The sequence below is a fragment of the Trachemys scripta genome, chromosome 1 (genome assembly GCF_013100865.1).
Source record: "Trachemys scripta elegans isolate TJP31775 chromosome 1, CAS_Tse_1.0, whole genome shotgun sequence".
Taxonomy (NCBI): domain Eukaryota; kingdom Metazoa; phylum Chordata; order Testudines; family Emydidae; genus Trachemys; species Trachemys scripta.
In genome coordinates this window covers 299,696,024-299,719,663 of record NC_048298.1, presented here as the reverse complement: position 1 = coordinate 299,719,663, position 23,640 = coordinate 299,696,024, and the positions used below count along the sequence as shown (strand labels likewise).

Sequence of the window (23,640 nt, the reverse complement as noted above, 5' to 3'; positions counted from 1 at the left end):
CACACACAGACACCAGTGGCTTTGTCTGTTGTTGAAAATGTAAAAGGATCCAAATTTCTTTCCAGAAAGAGGGAACTATTCAGAGCATATGCTTTAATGTAAGCTATATGCATCCAAAGAAGTGGATTGTAGCCCACGAAAGCTTATGCTCTAATAAATTTGTTAGTCTCTAAGGTGCCACAAGTACTCCTGTTCTTTTTGAGGATACAGACTAACACGGCTGCTACTCTAAAACCTGCTTTAATGTAGTTCACTGCTCGTATAACATCCACCACAGCATTAAGGCACATTAGCAATGTCTTTGCAGATAGGACTTGATGATACATTCCACAATGAGTGACAGTCACATTAGGTGACATGCACTTTACCTTCTGCTGAAAGCCGGACCGTGCACCTATCATGGCTGGAGTACCATCGGTACAGATACCACAAAGATTTTTCCACTCAATGCCATTGCTTTTGAAAAAGGCATTTACCTTATTGAAAATGTCCTATGCTGTTGTTTGAAGTTGTTCACAGAATAAGACCTCATGCTTAACATCCCCAGCATTAACATACTGTCTGAACACTATCAATTATGCACAGTTAGTAACATCAGTAGTTTCATCAAATTGCATGCTGAACATACTGAAAGCAGAATGTTTAATTTCATGCACAGCTTGTTCTTTGATATCTTCAGACATCTCTCATATTCTGCATTTCACAGGATCATTCGACATAGAAAGTATATTAACCTCTTTGGCAGTATCATTGCCAAGCATAAGAGACATAATCATAGATGCCGACTCCATAGGTGCTCTGGGGCTGGAGCACCCATGGGGAAAAATTGGTGGGTGCACCCACCGGCAGCTCCCCAGCCCGCTCCCTTCCACTGCCTCCTCCCCTGAGCACACCACTGTGTCCTGCTTCTCCCTCCTCCTTCCCAGCTGTTTCGTGCGGCAAGCTTGGGAGGGAGGAGGGGGACCGTGGCACGCTTGGGGTAGGAGGCGGGACTGGGGTAGAGGCGGGGCAGGTCGGGAGGCGCAAGCACCTATCGGCACAGAAAAAAGTTGGTGTCTGTGGACACAATGTCTTTGCATGCTGGCAGAACAAGCTCCTCACCTGTCATATGCAGCTTTTTGGTACGAGCGATTCATAGCGACACAACATAAGAGGGCTCCATAGCTGAAGATGTTTGCTGTTGGAAACCTCCATCTGCATCAAGTCTGGCTTGCTTTGTTGCTTCTTCTCTGCATTTGAAAAAATCCACATTTTGATTTTTATGCTCTGGATGTCAAGTTTCAAAATGTCGCTGCAATTTGCGTGGTTTCATCAGTTTATCAGACAAAACTTTGCTGCAAATGATGCATTGCGTTTTTTCAATACCATAGGTGACAATGCTGGTAAAACTGCATTTAATGTAAGACTCTAAATACTTTAGTGTTTTAGTAGTAGAGGGGACCATTGTTTTCAGGAAAAGTATGCGTCTGGATGTCTGATGGTTAAATAATAAAGTACTTTTTCAACTGTTGAACAATCAAGCCAATGGTATTTCAGTCCCAGGGCTGGCCTTAGGGAAAAATGACATGCTGGGCAAACTTCTATTTGGTGACTTTTCTTTGGAGGCGGAGCAGGACTGAAGGTGGAGTGCAGTGGGGATGGAGCTGGGCTGGAGGGGTTGGGGACTATGAGCCAGTCGTAGGATGAGGCTCAGGATTCACAGCTCTATGAGTGGTCTGACTCCAGGCTGACAATCCTGCATGTGGCCAGGCTCACAGCCCCACACCCAGCGGGGGTCGGGACTCTCAGCCCTGTGTGTGGGCAGACTCTGGGCTGACAACCCAGCACGTGGCTGGTAGTCGGGTCGGGGCTTATAGCCCCGCATGTGGCCAGGATTTGGGTTGGGGCTCACAACTTGTGACTCCCACATAATCACCTCACAACCCCCTGAGGGGTCACAACTCCAAGTTTGAGAACCCCTGTTTTTAGGAGACATTCAAACAATATGCTATAGTCAACTCATTTGATTTTTCTTGGGGGACAACAGGAACATCTGCTGAGTTTGACTGACCAAGAACTTAAGTAATGGAGATGGTTGTAGCATCTGATGCCAAAAATCTTCAAGGCAACATGTATGAGAGAATGAAATCTTCATAATTTGACATTTATAACAGTTCAAGTCTCAAAGAAAGAGATAGAGAAATTATGGGGGAAAGGGTGACATATATATGAATATGTTCAGTCGTTAGGGTATTGGAATGTGATTAATAACAAACAACAAATTGTTAGACGTTTGTTACCGAATGATCTGTTGGTGATTATGGTGCTTACTAGTAGAAATGGGTCTCATTCAAGAAAATAGTTAATTTCTCATCAGTTAGTAACTACTATGACTAGTAGTACTACTACTCATTACTAACTAACTACTATTGCTAGTTTTTCAATAGAAAGGAAAAATTTGGCCCAAATTAAAATAATATTGTTTAAAAAGAAAAAAGTTATGGAGAGAAAAAAGGTCCAAGCTTCAGAATCAAAATGGGTTAGCACTACTGAAAAGTATATACTGCACTTGACATCATACAACATCAACAGTCCTGCCAGAAATGGTTTATTGAGCTTGCCAAAGGCATACTTACAGTATATTTTTAAGGGAAAGTTCCCATCTGTCTTGCTAGTTGAGTTCTGATATTTTTCCACATGGATCGTTCCAACTGAAACATATGTAATTTTTTCACATGCATTTTGAAGTTAGAAAGTGCTGTAATGTTACCCTATTTGAGGTTGGGAAAGTGATTTGGCATGTGGGATGTAATTAGGTGGAAAAGGAAAGGCGGGTGGTTGTGTTTCAGTTTTTTTGCTTGGCTGAAGAATTCCAATTCTAGTAGGAACATTTTTTTTCAATGGTAGATTGGATCTGTACACACCCATTTGTCAAAGCTCCTTAAATGTTGGGTAACAAGGTGATAGCTGTGATATTAAAAATTTGACTAGAATAAAATAAATTCTGATGCCTGTAGCACTACCTCAACCACTAGATCACCTCTGTGATCCTCAGTTGTTCCATTCATCTGTAGAGGTGGCAGAATCTCTCTTCTGTGCAGTCATAATCTTCAGGTCTTTGCACAAGAGTCTGAAGATCTGAAATTTTAATTCTTTCCAATAAGTAGATGACTGTCCTTTATATTTATGTGGACAATGATGAGTACCTTATCTTATGCAGTCTTTCTAATACTGGACAGTTTTCTTCTTCCCGTAGTGAGGTTTTCCTTCTGACATGCAGTATGCTGTCCTGTCTTCACCTTGCAAAACAATTGTCCACATTTCTGAACATTATTACCTACTGGTAGAACAATCTGCAGCTGCTCTCAGTGCCAATAGCTTTTCTTCTATCTCTTAAGAATGTTCTCTCTCTGCTCATTGTCCTTGTTGGCATTACATTTTCAAAAGTGATTGAGTGCCTCAATATTTGGGTGCCCAACTTTTGAGACCCCTCTAAAAAGGTCTGATTTTCAGAGGATGAGTGCTCAGCATTCTGAAAATCTCAGGCCTTTTAAAATTAGATTGAGCTCCAAAATATAGAAGCATTCAAAATCATGAGTCACTTTTGAAAATTAAGGCCTTAGTCTCTACTCAGATCTTCCCTCCTTAAAGTCATCTAGAAATAAGTGATTCTTTGAAGGTTTGAGATAAAAAGTTTTGTAGATTTGACGACTTCTCATCCTTATCTTTTCTTTCTTCTAACTATTCCCTTTTGCCACTTCTTTATCATTGTGGTCTCTGCCTTTATGGTCTGTACATGTTTCTTGCATTCTGCAGTGCTACCTTTTACAAAATCTTATCCAGAATATTTCTAACAGCAAAGTTGAGTTCATAGACATTTAAAAGTCCATGTGCTATATCTAGCAGGGCACATACCTGCCTTGAACCTATTGAAAGATGTATATTTTAGATTTTGAATTCTTCTACATTTTTGAATTTTTGAGGAATTGTTTAGCAACTGGCAGCTATATAAACCATGTAACATTTTACTGTCGCCAACTATTGGCCTGCTCCTGTTTCCATTGAAGTGGATAACATTCTCGATTTCTGTGTGAGGAAGATTAGACCTGTGCATCCAGTCTTGGGAAACTTTGAGTGTTCTTAAGCCCCATTCATAGGCAGTAGAACTAAGGATGCTGGGGTCTACAGCACCCCCAGGTTTTATGCGGGGCTCTGGCCACTGGCCCCACGCCCGGGGGGCTCCACTCACTGGCCCGGAGCTCAGGTCCCAGCTGCTGGCCCCGCACCTGGGGTTCTGCATCTGGGGCTCCACTCCTAGCCCTGTGTCCATCTCCAGCTGTGGCCCCAGCCTTGGTCCTCTTACCCTTGTCTAGGTCCCCCACTCCCCAGCCCTGGGTGATGGAGGGGCATGTACAGGGGTAGGGGAACATGAGGTAAAAAGCAAAAACTGCTTTCAGCACCTTCACTATTAAAAGCGTTCCAGCGCCACTGGCACCATTAGCTTCACAAGAGATGTTGAGCATTTCTTGTCAGAATGAGACTTCTACAGGTGACTTGAGCATTCTTCTCATCCCAAGATAGTCGACCCAGATTGACAGTGTTGGTAAATATTAAGTCAGAAAATTTGGTTGCCTACAGATTTGCAAAACATGTTGATTGTACTACAGTTCCTAGTGGATAGATGTGTGCGCGAAGCCATGGATTTGAGTAGGCGGGAAACTGCATTCACTTTCATACCTACAAGCAATACCTTCAGAACAGAATTGATACGTGTTACTGAAGAAGAGAGTGGAAGAAATCGGGCGTCTACATAGCGACAATGGCCAAGCATACCTCTTGTGTTGCATAAATGATAAATAAATAAAACATATTTCAGGTCTCTGATGTGGACAAATAGAGGAAATAGGACTCCCAGTCTGTCAGTCCAGCAATTTTTAAAGTATTATATTTCCATTAAAAATACATTATCAAAATGTCAATCAAATGACAAACATATTTGAAAGATCATTATAATGTATTTTAGGTTCTGCAAAGATATTTACTAATATATCTATTGGAAAAATTGCTTCTTGGATTTGGAGACAAACAGGTAATTGCTGTGTAAATGAATATTAATTGTCACTGTCAATCTTGTATGGGTTCTCCAGCCTAGTTGATACTTTTTTTAGACTGTCGAAAATAAGACTTTGATGGTATATAAACCCACACCAAGAACAGGCACCAAAAGATAGAAAAGGACAGATTTACTTCAGTAAGGTTCATCCAGGATATTGCAGGAAACTGCCATAACTATCACACTATGATTCGGTTTCTTTTGGAATTAAGAACATAGACTGTCGATCCTAAGTACTACAGACTTTGAGTATTTCAACATGAAGGTATATGGGATGCATGGAATGATTCTACATCCTGGTTCACATACTACAACTCTGAAAATATTCAAAAATTGCATTAGTCTTTTTTCTCATCATCTGCATTTCGCCTTGTCACAAAATAATGGAATTTCATTTTGGGAGACTGGTTAAAGCCAGCTTTCCAAAGAAAAGATGGGGAAGAAGAAAAGGGATATAATATAGAAAAAGATAAAGTGAGAAAGAATGAGACAAAAAACAGCTGAATCTTGAATTCCCCCCTCCAGTAAACTTGTGGGGGACAGACAACCATACATTTGATCCAAATTTTCTATGAAAATTTTTAACTGAAATCTGCTAATGCTTTGAATTAAGATAATGAAATATTTAAAATGGCTATAGTGTTAAAATGGAAGGTGAGGAAGTTGTTGGGCTTTTTTGTGCAATGACACTTATCAACACAGTTGTTTCACTGTTGATTCAGAGTATTTCTAGAAAGACAAAATGCATATTATTGATTATTTTCCTGTGACTTTGAACAATGGTACATCAGACTCTATGTAGATCTCATTTGCAGACAACATTTTTTGAAAGTTGCATTTTTGTTCTTTTTTTAAGTGCTAGTATTTGAAAATATTTTGTGAATTATGTATGTCTGGTAAAAATCAAGAGTAAAACTACAAGACAACTAGAGAGATTTAAATACAGAATAATAGAAAAGAATACAAAACCCTGACCTGGGTTTTGTGAGTGCTTGAGGGTTTTTGTGAGTGCTTATTAAAAGAAGCATCAATGTGTTTTTTGTTTCTGAACTGATTTGTTTTACAGTCTTTTTAATATTGCGGTTCTAAATGCTTTGGGTTTAAGTCAGGTAAAAATAGTATCTGTTCTTATTATTTTAATATCTGATCTGTGCCTTGGAAGAAAGCATATTTTTGTCTGCATAGCAGAGCACCCAAGGTTATTCCAACCCTTTTTGGAAGAGAATTGGCAGTGTAAAATACTTCAGGGTGCAAATCTCAATTTAAAGCACCTATTATAGTTAAGTCAGAGTATTTTACACATACAGTATGCTGTCCTTCTTCCTCATCCACATACAAAAGGTTGAGTAATATAGGTTAAACGTGTGAAGTCCTGTGAGGGGGTCTTAGAAATCAGTTTTAATAGACATTTCATCTTTGTTTAGGTTCCAATCCTGGGATTGGATCTGCGTCCTGAATTAGTAAAGACTTTCTTCTCCCACAATGCACACAAGAAGTGAACATATAAAAATATTTGTGTAACTCAATATTAATCCTTCCTCAAGTCTTCCCAGTGCATGAATCCAGAAAAGGTTTATCTTTTGGATTGTAAGTTCCTACTCTAAAGAGCTATCTTCACTTTGTCTTGTTGGCTTGCAATGAAATTATCTATCATTAGAATTTTATATGCATTGTTCAGATTGAAAGTAAACACAAAGCTTAATGCTTTTATTAGATTGCAAACCCTGAATTCTTGCTAAAGCAAACACAAGTCATATTTTGGTCACTGAAAAGTGAGATTAATTCCATCATTGCAGTCACCTGAAAATTGTGGCGTTTGGAAATTTAAATTTTTTTATGTTCCCTCCCCTCCCCAATAATTTCTGAAAATAAAGGCGCTATTCTTGAGCAGTATTTTGAATTTAGGCACATATGCGACTTTCCAATTGTGAAAGTGGATATATTTTGAAATTTTTTTTTACTTAGTCATTATATTACTTCAGCTTTCTGGCATCCTGGTCAACTGAGCAGTAGTTTGTAAGGAGAACGTGTTAATGTCTTAACCTAGTTTCTGGGACTGGTAATGGTAAATGTAAATACATTTATGAAGCTGCTTGCTTTTTTTAATATTTATTTTGGTGGCTTGTTCCAAAACCTTTCTAACAGAACCTAAGAGTACCTTTGGGCACCTTGTCAGCATAATGCAAATTAAAATTTAGGGGAATGACCCACCAAAAACAAGCAAATATTGGAAAGGTGCCTTATTTACAATACTAGGCTCTAATCCCACCGAAGGAGACTGGGATATTTATATTGAGGCCCATTAAAGTCAGTCGGACTTCATGCACATGCAAAAGTCCGTTTCAAGGTATGTCTGCACAGCAATAAATAAATTAATTAAATACCCGCGGCAGAGAGTCTCAGAGCCCGGATCGACTGACTTGGGTTCCTGGGACTCAGACTATGTGGCTAAAAATAGCTGTGTGGATGCTGGGACTACTGGAACCTGGGCTCTGAAACCCAGTGAGACAGGAGGGTCTTGAAACCCAGGCTCCAGCCCAAGCCTGAACACTTACATGGCTTTTTTTAGCCTTGTAGCTAAAGCCGGTTGACCTGGGCCCTGAGACTTGCTGCTGCAGGTTGTTTGGTGGTGGTTGGTTTTTTTTTGTTTCTTTGGTTATTTGTTTGTTTGTTTGTTTATTGCTGTAGACAAACTATCAGTTAATCTTGGTGGCCCTGATTCTGGTCCCACTGAAATCAGTGTTAAAACTCCCTTTGCTTGTTTGTTTTGTCTGTGTAGATTGTAAGATTTTAAGGGCAGAGACTTCTACTGGCTGTATGTTTCTGAAGGGCCTGGCACGTTTTGGGCTGAAGTGTGTTCCGTTACATTCCAAGCCAGAAGTGACTTTAAAAAAGTAATTAATTAAAAAATAACCCAGCTGTCTTTGAGTTTTCAAAGTGTGGGGAAATAGTTACTCAGCCATTAACAATGTTTGTTTAGCTGATTTATTTGCACTTGAATAACCCCAGAACCTATTTGAATTTAAAACTTCAGACTTGGCATGTTCCATATACAATCTTCGGTAAGGAATGTGTGCTTTGCTAACTGTGGAAAAACAGTAGTTGAGAAACATTAACTAATGAAAACAGCACTCTGCATGTGCTGTATTTTATTCACATTACTAATTTCAGTGAGTAGGGAATGAGTTTGAGAGGGGGACACAATCTCCAGAGAACATTTGATTATCCTGGACACACCTACGTCTTGACTAGCCAGCCTTCCTCTTCATGCTTGCCCAGATTTTCCAATTATTCTCAGATGGAAGTTGACATAACAATGTATTTCCATGTTTCTACCTTTCGCACTGCTGTGTAAAGTTGGCAAAGTGAGTGAGTCAGGCAAAGAAATCAGCATAGTTTAGAGTTGCCAGGTGTCCAGTTTTTAACTGGAATGCTTGATTGAAAAGGGACCCTGGTGCTCCGGTCAGCACTTCTGTCTGGGCCTCTAAAAGTCCGATTGATGGCGCAGTGGGGCTAAGGCAGGCTCCCTGCCTGCCCTGGCTCCACGCAGCTCCCAGAAGCAGCCGGCGTGTCTGGCTTCTAGGTGCAGGGATGGCCACGGGGGCTCTGCATTCTGCCTCCGCCCCGAGCACTGGCTCCACAGCTCCCATTGGCCGGGAACCACGGCCAAGGGAAGCTGCAGGGATGGCACCTGTGGGGGCTGGCAGCGCGTGAAGCCCTCTGGCCCCTCCGCCTAGGAGCTGGACATGCCTGCTGCTTCCTGGAGCTACCTGAGGTAAGCACTGCCTGGCCGGAGCCTGCACCCCAATCCCCCACCCGAACCCCCTGCCCCAGCCCTGATCCCCCTCCCACACCCAAACTCCCTCCCAGAGCCTGCACCCCCCTGAGCCCCTCCCGCATCCTGAACATCTCATTTCTGGTCCCACCCCAGAACCTGCACCCCCAGCCAGAGCCCTCACCCCCTCCTACACCCCAACCCCCTGCCCCAGCCCGGTGAAAATGAGTGAGGGTGGGGGAGAGCAAGTGACGGAGGGAGGGAGAATGGAGTGAGTGGGGGGTGGGGCCTCAGAGAAGGAGCAGAGCCTCGGGGCAGGGGGTGGGGCAAAGGTTTTGTGCGATTAGAAAGTTAGCAACCCTAGCATAATTTAGCATGGTTTTTGGTAGAGAGATGTGAAATGGGTAAGTAGGAGCCACATAGTCAACCTCTGTCATGCTGGAGCAATATATGTGCTATGACAAGAGATTCTGTAGCCCACTGAGTAATAAGAGAAGAATAGAGTTGGTGCATCTCTGGAGATGGATAAAAAGGAAGATGGGGACCCTAACATTTTCTGGTTTTAGAGAGAGTTGGGAAAGACAGCACCAGAAAGAGAGAGCTTACAAAAACAGAATGTAGACTAAACCTAAGGGAAAGGGATAATGATAATAATATGTGTACAGGAAAAGATATTGTGCTAAGTATCAGATTGTTCCCTCCATTTCCATGAATGGAGGAGCCTCCGATTTGAGGAGAGGGAGAGTGCTTTTTCTGAGCTTCATCCCATTGGTGCTTCCCAAAAGAGAGGAGCTGAGCCAAGGAAAGGTGATTGAACCAGTTCACTTTATTCAGACTGCTCTCTTCCTACATATACTGTAAATTACCCTATCAATTTTGTATATAACTCCTGATTATAGCCAAAGTGTATATTAATCCAGCCCTTTAATCCTTTTGCTTTTTTACTTAGAACCACTAGAAGATCATATTGCTATGATATTCATAAAATGTGTTCTGATAACATGCAATGGGGTTTCTTGAATCACACTAATAGTAAACAGCCAAATGTTGATTGAAATTTTAGTAAAATGTCCAGTAAAATACACTGGATTGTTGATTTAAGTCTGACTGGAATTTGGGGGACAATGCATACTTGTAGTAGCTACTCCTAACAATACCAGTGGAATTGGAACAAAATCAGTGGTGTCATCAAGAATAGTGGGCTTTATGTTATAGTCCTGTTAGATGATAAATTAGCTCTATCGAATTAAATCAGTATTTCTGGTTAACATAATTTATGTATAATTCATTAGAAGAGTTTGCATACTCCACTTTCAATTCTAAACACTGTCTTTATAAGATGAACTTTTAATTGTTCCAGAAGTGGTATAACCAGAGAGATGATCCAGAATATTTATAAAGTTTCACTGAATTGGGAGATGCATTAGTTTTATACTGGAGAGAGGGTTTAGAAACAAGAAATGTCAAGAAGCTCCCTCTTCAAGAGTCTGAATTCTGTCCTTCTGCTACATCCCTAGTCTCTTTTAGTCTACAAGCCTGTTTGCTACTCAGTTCTATGAAAATAGTCTTTCCACAAGAATTTAGTTTTAAAATTAATTAGGCATCTAAAAATATACTGTGTTGTAAAATACTTTGTTGTCTCATAAGAATATTTTTGGTTTTCTTAAAGGAATTACCTAGAATTCTGCTTATTCATCAGATGGACAGACATGATGGTGCATGGACTATACTGCCATTAATGCAAGAGTAAGTTTAAAATTCTGTACAAATTGTTGACTTTAATGCTTTGGTGTAAGTAAAAACATCAACATCTGTGAATCTCTTTTGTTTGTTCATTAGCAACAATTTAAAAATGGAGTTTTAACTTTGAATTTTTTTGCACTTCTTGGTCAGTATTAAAAATGTTTCTTAAAAATAGTTTTCCAGTTTGCTTTTAAAATTCACTAAATCAGATAAAATGTTTATCAAATATAAAGAGATTTAAAAATGGGAAGTAATGTAACATAATAGAACAATCAGCTTCCTCCAAAAATCAGTTACTAAATTACTAGATAAAGTGAACTAATTCAAAAGAAGTATAGTTTTGTTCTAATATTTGAGAGCACTACACTTTTAATGACTTTATTTGCTATATCAAATATTTCAGTTTTAATATGGCCCTTCTTCAGAGGAAGGGAATTCCTTCTCTTAACTTTTGTCACCTTATCTGGTCAACTTCACATTTACCTTTGTGACAAGTCAAAACTTATTTTACATGTTGCACGATAACTGTATTTATGCAAATAAGTTCACTGATAATACATATGGGGTCATACTATTCTGTAATAACAGTAGATCACAAAGGTAAATCTGATATAAACTGATTGTATAATTATTATTTACATCCATGTACAATACCCTATGGCAGGTGGCAGAGTATAGGATACTATGTGGAGGTACAGAGTGATTCTGTTGACTCATCCTGGTAGCTAGACCAGGTAGGTCTCATTTATTCTGATGCACTACAAGTATGACAGTCTCTCTGAGGTGAGAAAGGTTGGACATTGTATATGAGGTCCTTCATGGAGAAACCTTAGTAGCTGCCAGCTGAAGAGTTAGACCCAGGATACGGTTTAGATTTTGTAAGACAAGTCCTGCCCTGGGGAACATAAGTTAATTAATGAAGGTAAATTACCAAGAAGGGGGTGAGTTTGAACTGTAACACATTGTGTTGTACTGCATTAAAACTGAGATGGGGGATCGCATCTGTTTACATGCACCTGCTATCGTAGACTCTGGATGCTGTTTACATAGGGTACAAAACAAACTTTTCCTAAATTTGGGGATGTATATGTCACAAACCGTTAAAGATGCAAGCTAATTTCTCTGAAGGAGTCAGAGATGGGAAAACTCAGCTGACCGACTAAATGTCAGTGGATTTCAGGACTGGTTTTACAGGGTAATCTCAACAAAGATTTACATTTTACAGTATATTCCAAAAGGGCCAGACTTGGGTTCAGACTGTTTTAGTGGAAGTTAATTCTAAAAGTGAAAGTTCCAGTGATAGCTGCAATGGGATCTGCATCATGAAAGTCTTTACAGATAGTAACCTAGCAACTTGAATTTCACCTGGAAGTGAATTGGTAACCAGTGCAGAAAAATTAGGCAATTTGCCAGCTAATGAGTCTTACAGTATGTGTAGGAGGGTTTGTTGCCTAACTATCCTGAAATTAAGTTCAGTCCTCTGATTCCAAACCTTCTAGAACATACTAACCAGTGTAGGACTTCTGATGACTCATGTTGTTTTTCTTTTTCTGTTCTGTAGTTTATCTTGATGGAGAAAATTATATTATCCATTTCTGTCCTCATCACTGTTCAAGAACAGGGATTTCTTGCTGGAAAACTGTAGTATAAAAAAAATTTCATGACAAGTTGACTTGCTTTTAAGCAAAGCACTCATAGAGAAACTTGGGTTGAATTTCAAGTAAACCTTAGTATTAAACAACGAAAATGCTAAGTCTGGTGAAAGTAAGCAAAAAGAAATAACCCTTATGTAGAATATACACAGAAAATGTGTGCATTTGCTCATACCTCTTAAATGTAATTTGGCATCTAATTTCCTGTAGGATATTTTTACAGTAATATTCCTATGATTTTAGTCCTAATTATACATATACAGTTTTGCAATTATGTATTCCAGGGGCTTTCTCTGAGAGGGTTGTGGTATAGGGAGGAAATATGTATTTAGAGACTTTATATTACTGACTATATATAGAATTATACTTTATATAGAGACTTTGTATTATTGAGCTGGTCTTGCAAACATATATTGGAGACAAGGTGTTTCTTATACATCCACATACATAATTGTTTCAATCTGTTGCTGTCATGGAATCACAGACTCAGTGCTCTGGAACCGCTCTAAATGAAGTCAGACAGGACTGTAGTGCAGTGTCTCCCCCGTCTGGGCGCACACTCGCTCGGGCAAGCCTCCTCCGCTTCAGCACCTCCTGGGTCTGACCTCGGAGTGTTCAGCACCCCTGTTCACACCGTGAGCTTCCTGCAGGGAGTCCACCTGAATGGGACACATGGGGAAGCCTTATATGCTCCCCAAAGGGGCCATGCACCCCAACTTTGCAGTCAGCAGTGACTCTCAGCCACCATTGTAAAACAGAAGGGTTTATTAGTCATCGGGAACACAGCGTAGAACAGATCTTGTTAGCAAAGAAAGCAGGAAGTTACAGCCAGGGGTGCCATTTCAGATTTTGATGGGAGGGAGGCAACTTTAACTGTGATTCCAGGGGCTACTTAGGCACCTGAAAACTAGTTTTTTTGTGTGCAGATAACTTAGAAATTAGCTGACAGGAGCACTGTATCTAATTCCTATATAACGAAAGAAAATTAAATAAATATTAGCCCCACTTAGCTCTAATACTAACATATTCTGACATCTTGTGTCAGGTCACTTAAGGGACACTGGTTAGGTTTAAAATTTTAATGTATGTTCTTACTTTGTTACTAAATCTTGAACAGAACAATTGAAACAATTTTAGAAAAATCTAGATTACTTTCTATCACTTTTTTTCAGTTCACCAAGCTTGGAATAGATCATTTAACTTTTGGAAATATCCTACTTGGGCCAGGCCCTGTGAGTTTATACTGAAACTGCCTTAAGCTCTAGGAATGTTACCCCCCTACAAATAATAGACTAGAAACTGACTTTAAACAGGAGTGAAACTGACACTTTCCAGTCACTTTCTGACAGTATTGCCAACCCTAAATATTCAAAAATCATGAAACAGGCTCACCAAAAATCATGAGATTGACTTTAGAATTAGGAAATTATGTAAAAATAATAGGTTTGGTGTTCTTTGTATTTGCCTTCTGCTTTTTGAACCTTGAGGGTACACTGGGGTCAAATTTTGAAGCTTTCTCCACAGCCACGAGGGTTAGAAATTTCATTTTTCTTTAAGAATGAAGGCTGAAATCATCACATATCCACTTGACTCCAAGAGCTGGGGCTTTAAGGAAAACAATAATGATCATGAGACTCATGACAGAATCATGAGAGTTGGCAACACTGCTTTCACTTCTGTTTAAAGGCTAGTTACTTTCCAGCAGGCTCTTAAACACAACACTACAGTGATTGAGTTGCAGTTTTCACAGGAGAATATTTAAAACCAAGCACCAAGAAAATTCCACATTTTAAAGTTGAAAAAAAAAAATGGAGACTTCTCAGGTATATCAGGGCCAGTGCAGGCAGGAAAGAAAAATAAATAGGCTCAGGAGCTCTGGGCATCTCTTCCTCTTGAAAGAAAGTTGGAGGGTCAAATCTTCTAGTCCTTAATCAAGTAAAACTTCTATTGCCATCAGCGCCCCCACTCATAGACATTAACATCGCAATGAATATGTGATAAGATGTGCTCAATAATTATACACTTCATTCTTAAATATCTGAGCCATCTAATCCAGGGCTACACATCTTGGCTCAGAGACTTTATTTCCTGTATATTCTGAACAGTACTGAGTATACGGATGCTGCACAGCAAATGATACAAATCATGAAAATAATAGTCTACTTTATGGACTCTGTGGATACAATTTCTGTTCTTTTGTTCTGGAATTGGTCAGGGTACAGGTGAACCCCTAAGAATTTGAGCCATAAACACATCTGATACTCATATGACACTTTCCTATTCCTTCCTTTTCTTGAACTCAGAACAAAAAATGAGAAAACAAAATGGTTTTCAGTTAAAATCTAAAACTGCACATAGGCATTGCTCTACAACCTAGCATGGAGCAGAACCTGCCACCCCCTCTGGATTAAGTGATCTCCTCTCATCTGACTCTCATTCTCTTTCTTTCTTTATCCATCCTGACCTCTGTACTGCTTTTCATGCTGTCAGACATGACATCCTTCCCAATCAGCTGGGACCGATTGCTGGCATCTCAGAGAACTGGCCTTCTTGGTTTTGCTCCCATCTATCTTTTTTGCAGCATGCAGCAGAGAGAGAGGCTGGTCAAGTGGATAGGGAGCTAGCCCTGAGAGACCTGGGTTATACTCTCCCCAGGGACTTCCTGTATGACCTCAGGCCAGTGCCTTAGGAACAGAGTTTCAAAAGATTTTAGGCACCCAAAGATGCAGCTAGGCATCTAGTGGGGTTTACAAAGTGTCTAACGAAGCCACTTCTGAAAATCAAACTAGGTGCCTAAATACTTTTGAAAATCTGGTCTTTAGTCTCCCTGTGCCTCAATGCCCAATCTGTACAATGGGGTTTACATCACTGCTTTACTCACATAGGGGCTGTGAGGAGAAATAGGTTTAGATATTGTGAGGCACTCAGATACCATGGTGAGGGGGCCACATAAGTACCACAGGTAGATTGGGAACTTGCCTATACCACTGCTATCCCTTCCCTGGGTTTTGGCACCTTCTTTTCACCTACGATCCTCAAATCTCCCTCTTTTCTGAATGTAAACTTGGCCAAGCCCTCTTGGCCGTATTTCTTCTGAGGGTATGACTACACTGGAAATTTCAAAGTGCTGTCGCGTGAACGCTCCCATGGCAGCACTTTGAAGTGTGAGTGTGGTCCCGCATGTGCGCTGGGAGAGAGCTCTCAGTGCTCCTGGTAATCCACCTCCGCGAGGGGATTAGCTCCCAACGCTAGCGCTGGGAGCCTGTCTACACTAGGCTTTAAAGCGTTCAGACTTGCTGTGCTCAGGAGGGTGATTTTTCACCCCCATGAGCCAGCAAGTTAGAGCGCTATAAAATGTAAGTGTAGACAAGCCCCAAGTCTCCTGCATTCTCTCTTCAACCCCCCGTCCCGCGAACCCCTGCAGAGGGATTCCTGTTTCACAGGCTCATCTAATGACTTCCAGATCCTTAATTTAATTACCAGTCCTTTCTTATCTTAATCACCCTGCCTCTGTTTGTAAACAAAATACTGATTCCCTGCCCCAGGGGCACAAGCTGGCAGCAGTGCCTCTCCTCTGGAGAACTCACATTCCATACTAATGCTGTGCAGTTAAGAGCTCCGCTTGAGAGCATACCTCCTATATGAAACTTGGGGGGGGGGGAGAGTCCCCCTGCCCCCCCCTAAATGGCACTCCTGGGTACAGCACAGTCCGTCTTGGGTGGGGGGAGATAGAGCCCTGAGTCCCAAACCAGGAGACTGACTTGCTTCTGGCAGCCCAGCCTCAGTCATGCCCCGCTGCCCCACCTTCAGCCTTTGTCTCTTTTTCAGGCAAACAGGTCACCTGGCCTCCACTTCTCTCTTTGTTCTCCAACACCTTTGGCTGGCTCTTTGCAGAGGATGTGCCTGGCTATGAGTTGCCAGGATACAGAGTATTAGCCATTCTCTTGTGCCCAGGCAGCCAGTTGGCAGTCACACCTGCACTCTAGGGGTCTCTGCAATGGTCACACATCCTTGTCCCACCACCTAAATACTTGAGTAACACATAGGGGAAACTGAGGCACATGGTGACTTTATCCTGCCATTTGGTGTTGCGTATGCAGCGTAAACAACATAGATGGAAACTGTTTAACCTTTTCTTCTGATGAACATAAGTTGTCCATGTTTCCCCACCATACATGAGAGTGCTGAGGACGTAGGCTTGGTACTCTAGAATTTTGATCTTGATGGTAGGCTTTGAGTTGTTCCATGCTTTTTTAGTTAGTCTGCTAAAGGTGGTGCCTTTCCAATGCAAACATTTAGTTCATCATCCCGTGAGAGGTTGGTGGTCACTGTGGAACTTAAATAACTGAACTTTTGGACTACTTCTAGCTGGTTTGCATTTAAGGTCTTTGAAGGATCTGTCCTAATACAACAGTTTTCTTGATGCTGATGGTGAGAGCAAATGCATGACAGGCACTTGAAAGGTGGTCCATGAGTTCTTGTCATAGATCTTCATTGTGCGCAATGAGGGCAGCATCATCAGCGAATAGACGTTCCCTGATTAGCACCTTTTTGACTGTGGTCTTTGACTTAAGTCGGAACAGGTTGAAGAATTTCCCATCTGATCTTGCGTGGGGATACACTCCATCTTTCATGTCCTTAAACGCACAGTTCAAGAGTACCAAGAAGAAGATTTAAAGAGTGTAAGGGCAAGAACACATCTTTGTTTCACTCCGCTTTTCATCTCAAAGCTGTCCATAGTCAACCTGTCAGACTGGACAGTTGCTCTCATGTTGTTGTGGAACGAACATATAAGACTTAACAGAGTTGGTGGGCATCCTATCTTTTCTAGTATTGCAAATAGACCTGCTCTGCTGACTGTGTTGAATGTTTTGGTTAGGTCCACAAAGGTGATGCACAATGGTCCGTTTTGTTCTCTGCAATTTTCTTGGAGTTGATGCAGAGAAAATATCATGTCTATAGTTGATCTTCCAGCCCTGAATCCACACTGTGATTCAGGGTAGATATGATTCACTAGCTATTGTAGACAAACTAAGATGACTTTTGTGAAAGCTTTTCCTGCTACACTTAGTAGCAAGATACCCTTGTAGTTGTTGCAGTTTCCCTTTTCGCCTTTATTTTTATTCAAAGTGATGATGTTTGCATCTCACATCTCTTGTGGTACCTCACCCTCTTTCCAGCATTTAAGTAGCAGCTGATGAAGATATGGTAATAGGCTGTCTTTCCCGCACTTGAGGATTTCTGCTGAGATGCCATCTTTTCCAGGAGCCTTGCAACTTGATAGCAAATCAATGTCCTTGCTTAACTCTTCTACAGTGGGCTCCATATCTAGCTCTGGCATGACCTGTAGACTTGGTATTTGGTCCAGTGATTTGCTGGTGGTGTTTCTTCCTTGTGCGTAAAGCTCCGAATAGTGTTCAACCCAACGAGACAACTTCTTGCTTTTATCTGTAATGATTTCACCACTGTGCGATTTGAGAGGGGCAACCATATTGACAGTGGGACTGAGAGCTTTCTTCAGGCTATCATACATGACTTAGAGGTTTCCTGACTTCCCATTGGGTGTTTCTAGGAGTTTTACCCACTTGTTTCTCACAGCAAAATTGACACTGTGCAGACGAGTTTCTTTGCGGCTTTTACCTTGCCAAAGTTGGTATAATTGACATCTTGGACAAATCCAGCATCTGCAAGTCTTGTTTCCTAAAGTGCTGCAATGTCAACATTGAGTTTGTACAGCTCACGGTCTATCAAAACTGACTTCCATATGCTGCTTGTCTATTGTAGGTCATAATCATCTGTCATTCCCACTTTGTTACAGTTGTATAGACCTTAGTCCATCCCATGCTTTGCTGCACATTGGGCTACCCACATTTTCTATTCTTGCATAGGTTTGAGATACAATGCAAAGAAATGTAAAGTCATGTTAATGAGGCGTATAGGGACAGAAATCAAAGTTGAAGAGGAGAAACTGGGGAAGGTGGACAATTTTATGCATCTTGGAAGTACCATCAGCCAAGATGGTACTAGTTCCGAGGAAATAAGAAGAATCGGGAAAGCAAACACTGCATTTGGAAGACTCAGAAACATCTGGCAACTCTAAAACATTTCCCTCAAGACAAAACTGAACGTGTACAAAGCAATTGTTATCGCCATCACAACATATAGCAGTGAGACGTGGCAATTTACCAAGAAAGATATGCAAAAGCTGGATGCATTTCATTACAAATATCTGAGAAGAATATTGGGAATAACATATGGATATCGGAAGACGAATGAAGAAGTCAGAAAAATTACTAGACAAGGTACCCTTTCATATCATAATATATAACATACAATGTCTGAGATGACCCTACCAGTAGCTGCTGTTTTTTCTCCTGACATTGTATCTGAAACAAATTTTGTTCTGAGCTTTTCCTTCTCATATTTAGTGTTTCTGTTCCTCTGGGATGGAGAAAGGGCAAAGTGATTTCTCACTTTATTTCTTCTCCTCCACCATTCAGTAGAAGAGAGTCCAGAGATGGTTCTCTCCAGAACCCTTCAGCGAGCTTGCTGGTGAGGTTGCTGGTGAGCTATGCTTGATCCTTCCTCCAGCTTCAGTAGCGTTCCCCACCCCTCCTGGCCTGGGACTCAAATTTGTATCTTCCAGATAATAGCAGGCCAGCTACTTAGTGTTAAAGTATATTTGTTTATGACCGCTACCAAAAGCAAGTGCAGTGAATAATTGTCAGCTTTAAGGAGAGTTGGCTAGATTGTGTAAACAAGATCTCAAGAATGGATAGTGAGCTTTAAAGGTGAAGAAGGTCTTTTAAGTCCAGCCTTAGCTAAAGAGAGAAGAAACTAGATAAATAAGGTATTACAGTAGCATCCTTGCTATAATCCCTGATAGCAAAGCTTCTCCACATGAGATAGTAAGTCTTACAAGTGAACAGTACCTTGTTGTAACATTCTACTAATAGTGGGGGCCCAGAAATGTCAAATATAATTTCAAATTTTATTATAAAACATTTTCCACTTTATTCATCAGGTTAGGTGCTTCTTAATTTTGAACATTCAGATTACTTGCCTAAGGAGAATGAGTAATTTACTTTTAAACCAGACCATACATAGCCCGTTGTCTTATCCTGTTGCCCCAGTGAACTATCAAGCATTGTTGGCTATATATGACTATCTGAACTATTCTAAATTGAAACTTTATAGACAAGCTACCACAGCATGACAGTGCCCACTTTCAGGGTCTTATTGAGGAGGATAAGCCAGAACTGTATTTCAGTCAGTAGTTGATGCAGCAGACACACAAACTAGGTCAATAGCAACAGCCACTGTGATGTACCATAAGTCATGACTACACACTTCAGGATTTCCCAGGGAGGTCCAAAATTCTGTAGAGGGCTTGCCCTTTGATGAAGCCCACCTTTTCAATGAAAAGATGGATGAGTTCTTTCATATTTTAAAGGACTCCAGGGCCATCCTCCACTTCTTGGGAATATAGACACCTGCCCCAAAAGGAAGCATCAAAGGCAGCCTTACAGACAGACCAACATCTTAACAATTTTATCACCAATAATTTTATGACCCTTCTCATCAGAGACAAAGAGTACAGAAGTCTTGTTTCCCTGCACCTCCCACATCTACCGCACCATCTCAATCCCATCCTTCAGCAAAAAGATATTTTTGATGGGAGTTCAAGAGCTGCAAACTATTAATGATGCTACCACTACCCGATCCCCATATACCTTTCAGGGATCATTTAGCACTCTGTTTGCATAACTGGAGTGCCATAATGGACAAGTGGGTATTAGATATCATCCAGTCTAGCTATGCAATTGAGTTTACTTCCCTTTTTCTTTCAAAACCCCCATCCCTGCCCCTCTTCAGGGACCATTCTCACGCAGGAAGTGGAATCCCTTCTGAGTGAGGAGCAATAGAGTGCTACCTCTTCAACACCAAGGAAAAGATTTTTTACTCTATACTGCCTACTCCCCACGAAGAAGGGAGGTCGGAGATCTATACTCGATCTTTTCAGTCACTTTATTCACAAGCTGAAATTTCACAGGTCACTCTGGTGTCAATAATCCCTCCCTGGAAAAAGACATTTGGTTTACAGCTCTCAATATGAAGGATGCTTACTTTCACATGGATGTTCACTCTGCCCATGGGTGTTTTCTCAGATTTGTGGTGGGCCCCAATAATGTCCAGTACAGGGGTGCTTCCATTCAGCCTCACCACTGCCCCCAAGATCTTTCTAGTAATAGCAGTGCATTTCAGATGGAACAGCTTCACCATCTTTCCCTATCTTGACAATTGGCTTCTCATTGCTAGGACACATCAGGAAGACTATGAGTTGACCTTATTAATTCTTCAGCTACTTTCTTCACTAGGAGTCAGTGTGAACTTGGGAAAGTCTGTCCGTCCTCACTCCGATGCAGACTGTAGACTTCTTAGGGGCCAACCTAGATTCAGTCACGGCAAGAGCTTATCTACCAAGGGACAGGTTTCACACCATTAGTGACCTGTTAGATTAGGTTATGTGCAACTCTAGAGCCCCAGACAGTACTTGTCTTTCCTTCCTGTGGCACATGGCTTCTTGCACTTACATTAGCCAATTCAGCACACTCCACCTTTAGGTGTGGTTCCAGACATTGTATTCACCAACCAAACATAGCATAAATACCATGGTAACAATTCCTTCCAGGATAACTCCTTCGCTAGTGTGATGGGGAAGGATTTCCATCAGGGATGTGTGGCGTCCCCTTCCTACCATCCTCGCCAGACAAGATGATCATTACAGACTCCTCTCTCTCAGCCTGGGAACCCACATAGACAGTCATATGGCACAGGGCACTTGGACACCCCAGGAGACCAGGATATACATCAACCTTCTGGAACATTGAGTCTGAAACGCTTGCAAGGTTTTTCTGCAATTTATCTATTCGCATCACGTCCTCATAATGTCAGACAGTATGACATCTGCCTTTTACATCAACAAACATAAAGGGGTGAAATCTATTCCCTTGTGTGTAAAAGCAATCACTATATAGAATGGGTGTAACAGGAATTGAATCACCCTGATGGCAGCTTATCTTCTAGGAACTCCGAATGTGTTGGTGGACGCCGTCAGTAGGCATTTCACCATCGATCATGAGTGGGAATTGGATCATTCAGTAGTTAAGAACATCTTTATTTAATGAGGGACCCCCACCTGGCATCTCTTTGCCTTCCAAACGAACAAGAATTGCAACATATACTGTTCCAGAGGAGCTCTACACTACACTTTCAGGGTGATGCTCTCCATCTCCCCTGGTCAGGCCATCTGAGCTATGCGTTTCCTCCCTTACCACTCCTACGTTGGGTCTTAAAGAAAATTTGTCAGGTCAGGGCATGAGTCATCCTCATCGCCTCCAGCTGATCCAGATAATTTTAGTGTCCAAATGTCCCCTGATCAGCCCCCAGTCCTTATCCTTCTTCTGGGTGAAGAGATGGGGAAGGATCAAGCATCCCAACCCCGAAGTGCTTCATCTCATGGCTTAGTTTTTGGATGGGCATCAACAGAAGAACATGTCTGCTCTCAAACTGTATAGACCATCCTTAATAGCAGAAAAGATTCCACTAGATATGCTGTTCAGCCAAGTGGAAGCATTTCTCCATCTGACCACAGCAGAAACATGTATCTCCTGAATCAGCAGATATTCTCCTCATTTTGGACTACTTTTTCTCTCTCAAAACAGCTGGGCTTTCCCTCACTTTTGTACAAGGCCATCTGACAGCAATCCATTCCTGCCATCCACCATCAGACGTTATTCAATTTTCACTCGTTGATTTAACGGATTCTTAAAGGGCCTAATCAGAACTTTCCCAGCAGCAAGGAAACATACTTATCAATGGGACTTAAACCTTGTTCTTTTGGCACTCAGTAAGCCTCCCTTCAAACCATGTCTCACTTATCAGTTAAAGTTGCGTTCCTTATGGTCATCACCTCAGCCAGGAGGGAAGGTGATGTGGGAGCGCTGCTGGGCCATACATTATATTCCATAAGGACAAAGTCTCTTTATGGCTACATCTGAAATTCACCCCCCAAAGTAATTTCAATCAACCCACTTAATTGTGTTTTTTTTTTTTTCCTGAAACGGCATGCATTGGGGGGAAAAGAGGAGTCTTCATTCCCTCAACGTATAACACATTCTCACCTTCTACCTGCAAAGCACTAAACCAATTAGAAAATCACCTAGATTATTTCTCACTATGGCAGAACGAGTCCAAAGTCAAACTGTTTCCTTCCAGAGGATCTCTAAATTGATCTCTGGCTGTATCTGTTATCAGTTGTGGTATGTTCCTCTCTGCCTGGGATGAGGGCTCATTCTATAAGAGCATAAGTAACTTCAGTGGCATCCCTTCAGGAAATACCCTTACTTGACATTTGCAAAGCATCTACATGGAGTTCCACCACATATTCGCAAAACATTATTCTTTTGTGCAGTACTGCTCCACTGATGTGTCTTTGTTTCCCGTTATCCAGAAGCACTATTCTCCCCTCTTCCCCCCCCCCCCCGAGGAAGGACAATAAAAACACCTTTAAGAGTACAAGGAGGCATTATTTGGCTAATAGATATTTTAGTTGTGAAAGAATTTGGCTGAGAGAAAAATGGGAATATCTTCCTGGAGTGCACAACAGGACAGTTTTGCTAAAACACCAACCAGTATCTCTTCTAAGGTTATTACTCTGTTTGTTAGATCTCCAACGAGGGGATTCTGTGGAAGAAAGGTAAGGGGGAGGGGAAGTAGGTTATGTACCAGTACCTGGGGAACTCAGAATTTACTTACTCTGCACATCTACGTTCCTCTCTGTGCAGATTATGGGCAGACAATCAGGAACTGAGGGCAGGGTCTTTGAGTTTCCCTTAAGCAGACATCTACATTGCACTGCATATGGGTTCTGATACATGATCCTCCATTAGCACTAATTGCTTTGGGGTCCATATGGCTGAGGGATTGACTTCCAGTTATCAGGGTTTTTGTTTGTTTGTTTGTTTTTACTTAAGGTTTGTAATCTCCTCAGAAGTCAATCTTGTAGTAAACCAACCTCTTTCTTTTGTTAGCTTCTCTGCTTCCTATGGTAAAAACTCCTCATGGATTTTCTTCTGTGAAGAAGATACAAGAATACAAATTGTTAAGCTGCTGGAAACACTTAGAAGATTTGACAAGTCTAAGGTGAAACAAAAAATCATCAGATGTCTAACCTTTTGAATGTGCTTGAAGGAGATTTTTATATTGGATAAAAACACTGGAAAACTAGTTCAAATAATTAAGGCTATGATTTTGTCATGGGTATTTTTAGAATAAGTCATGGACAGGTCATGGGCAATAAACAAAAATTCACAGTC

General features: G+C 41.2%; 1 protein-coding gene across 6 annotated transcripts in view; it reads left to right on the top strand.

Moving 5' to 3' along the window:
* B3GLCT (beta 3-glucosyltransferase) overlaps positions 1 to 23,640 on the top strand; it is a 150,291-nt gene that overhangs the window by 67,977 nt on the left and 58,674 nt on the right. For all 6 annotated transcript variants that reach the window (XM_034758662.1, XM_034758658.1, XM_034758657.1 and 3 more), the window contains 2 exons: positions 10,537 to 10,613; positions 23,356 to 23,467. In XM_034758662.1, coding sequence (XP_034614553.1) covers positions 10,537 to 10,613; positions 23,356 to 23,467 — 189 coding nt within the window. The remainder of the gene's footprint in view (positions 1 to 10,536; positions 10,614 to 23,355; positions 23,468 to 23,640) is intronic.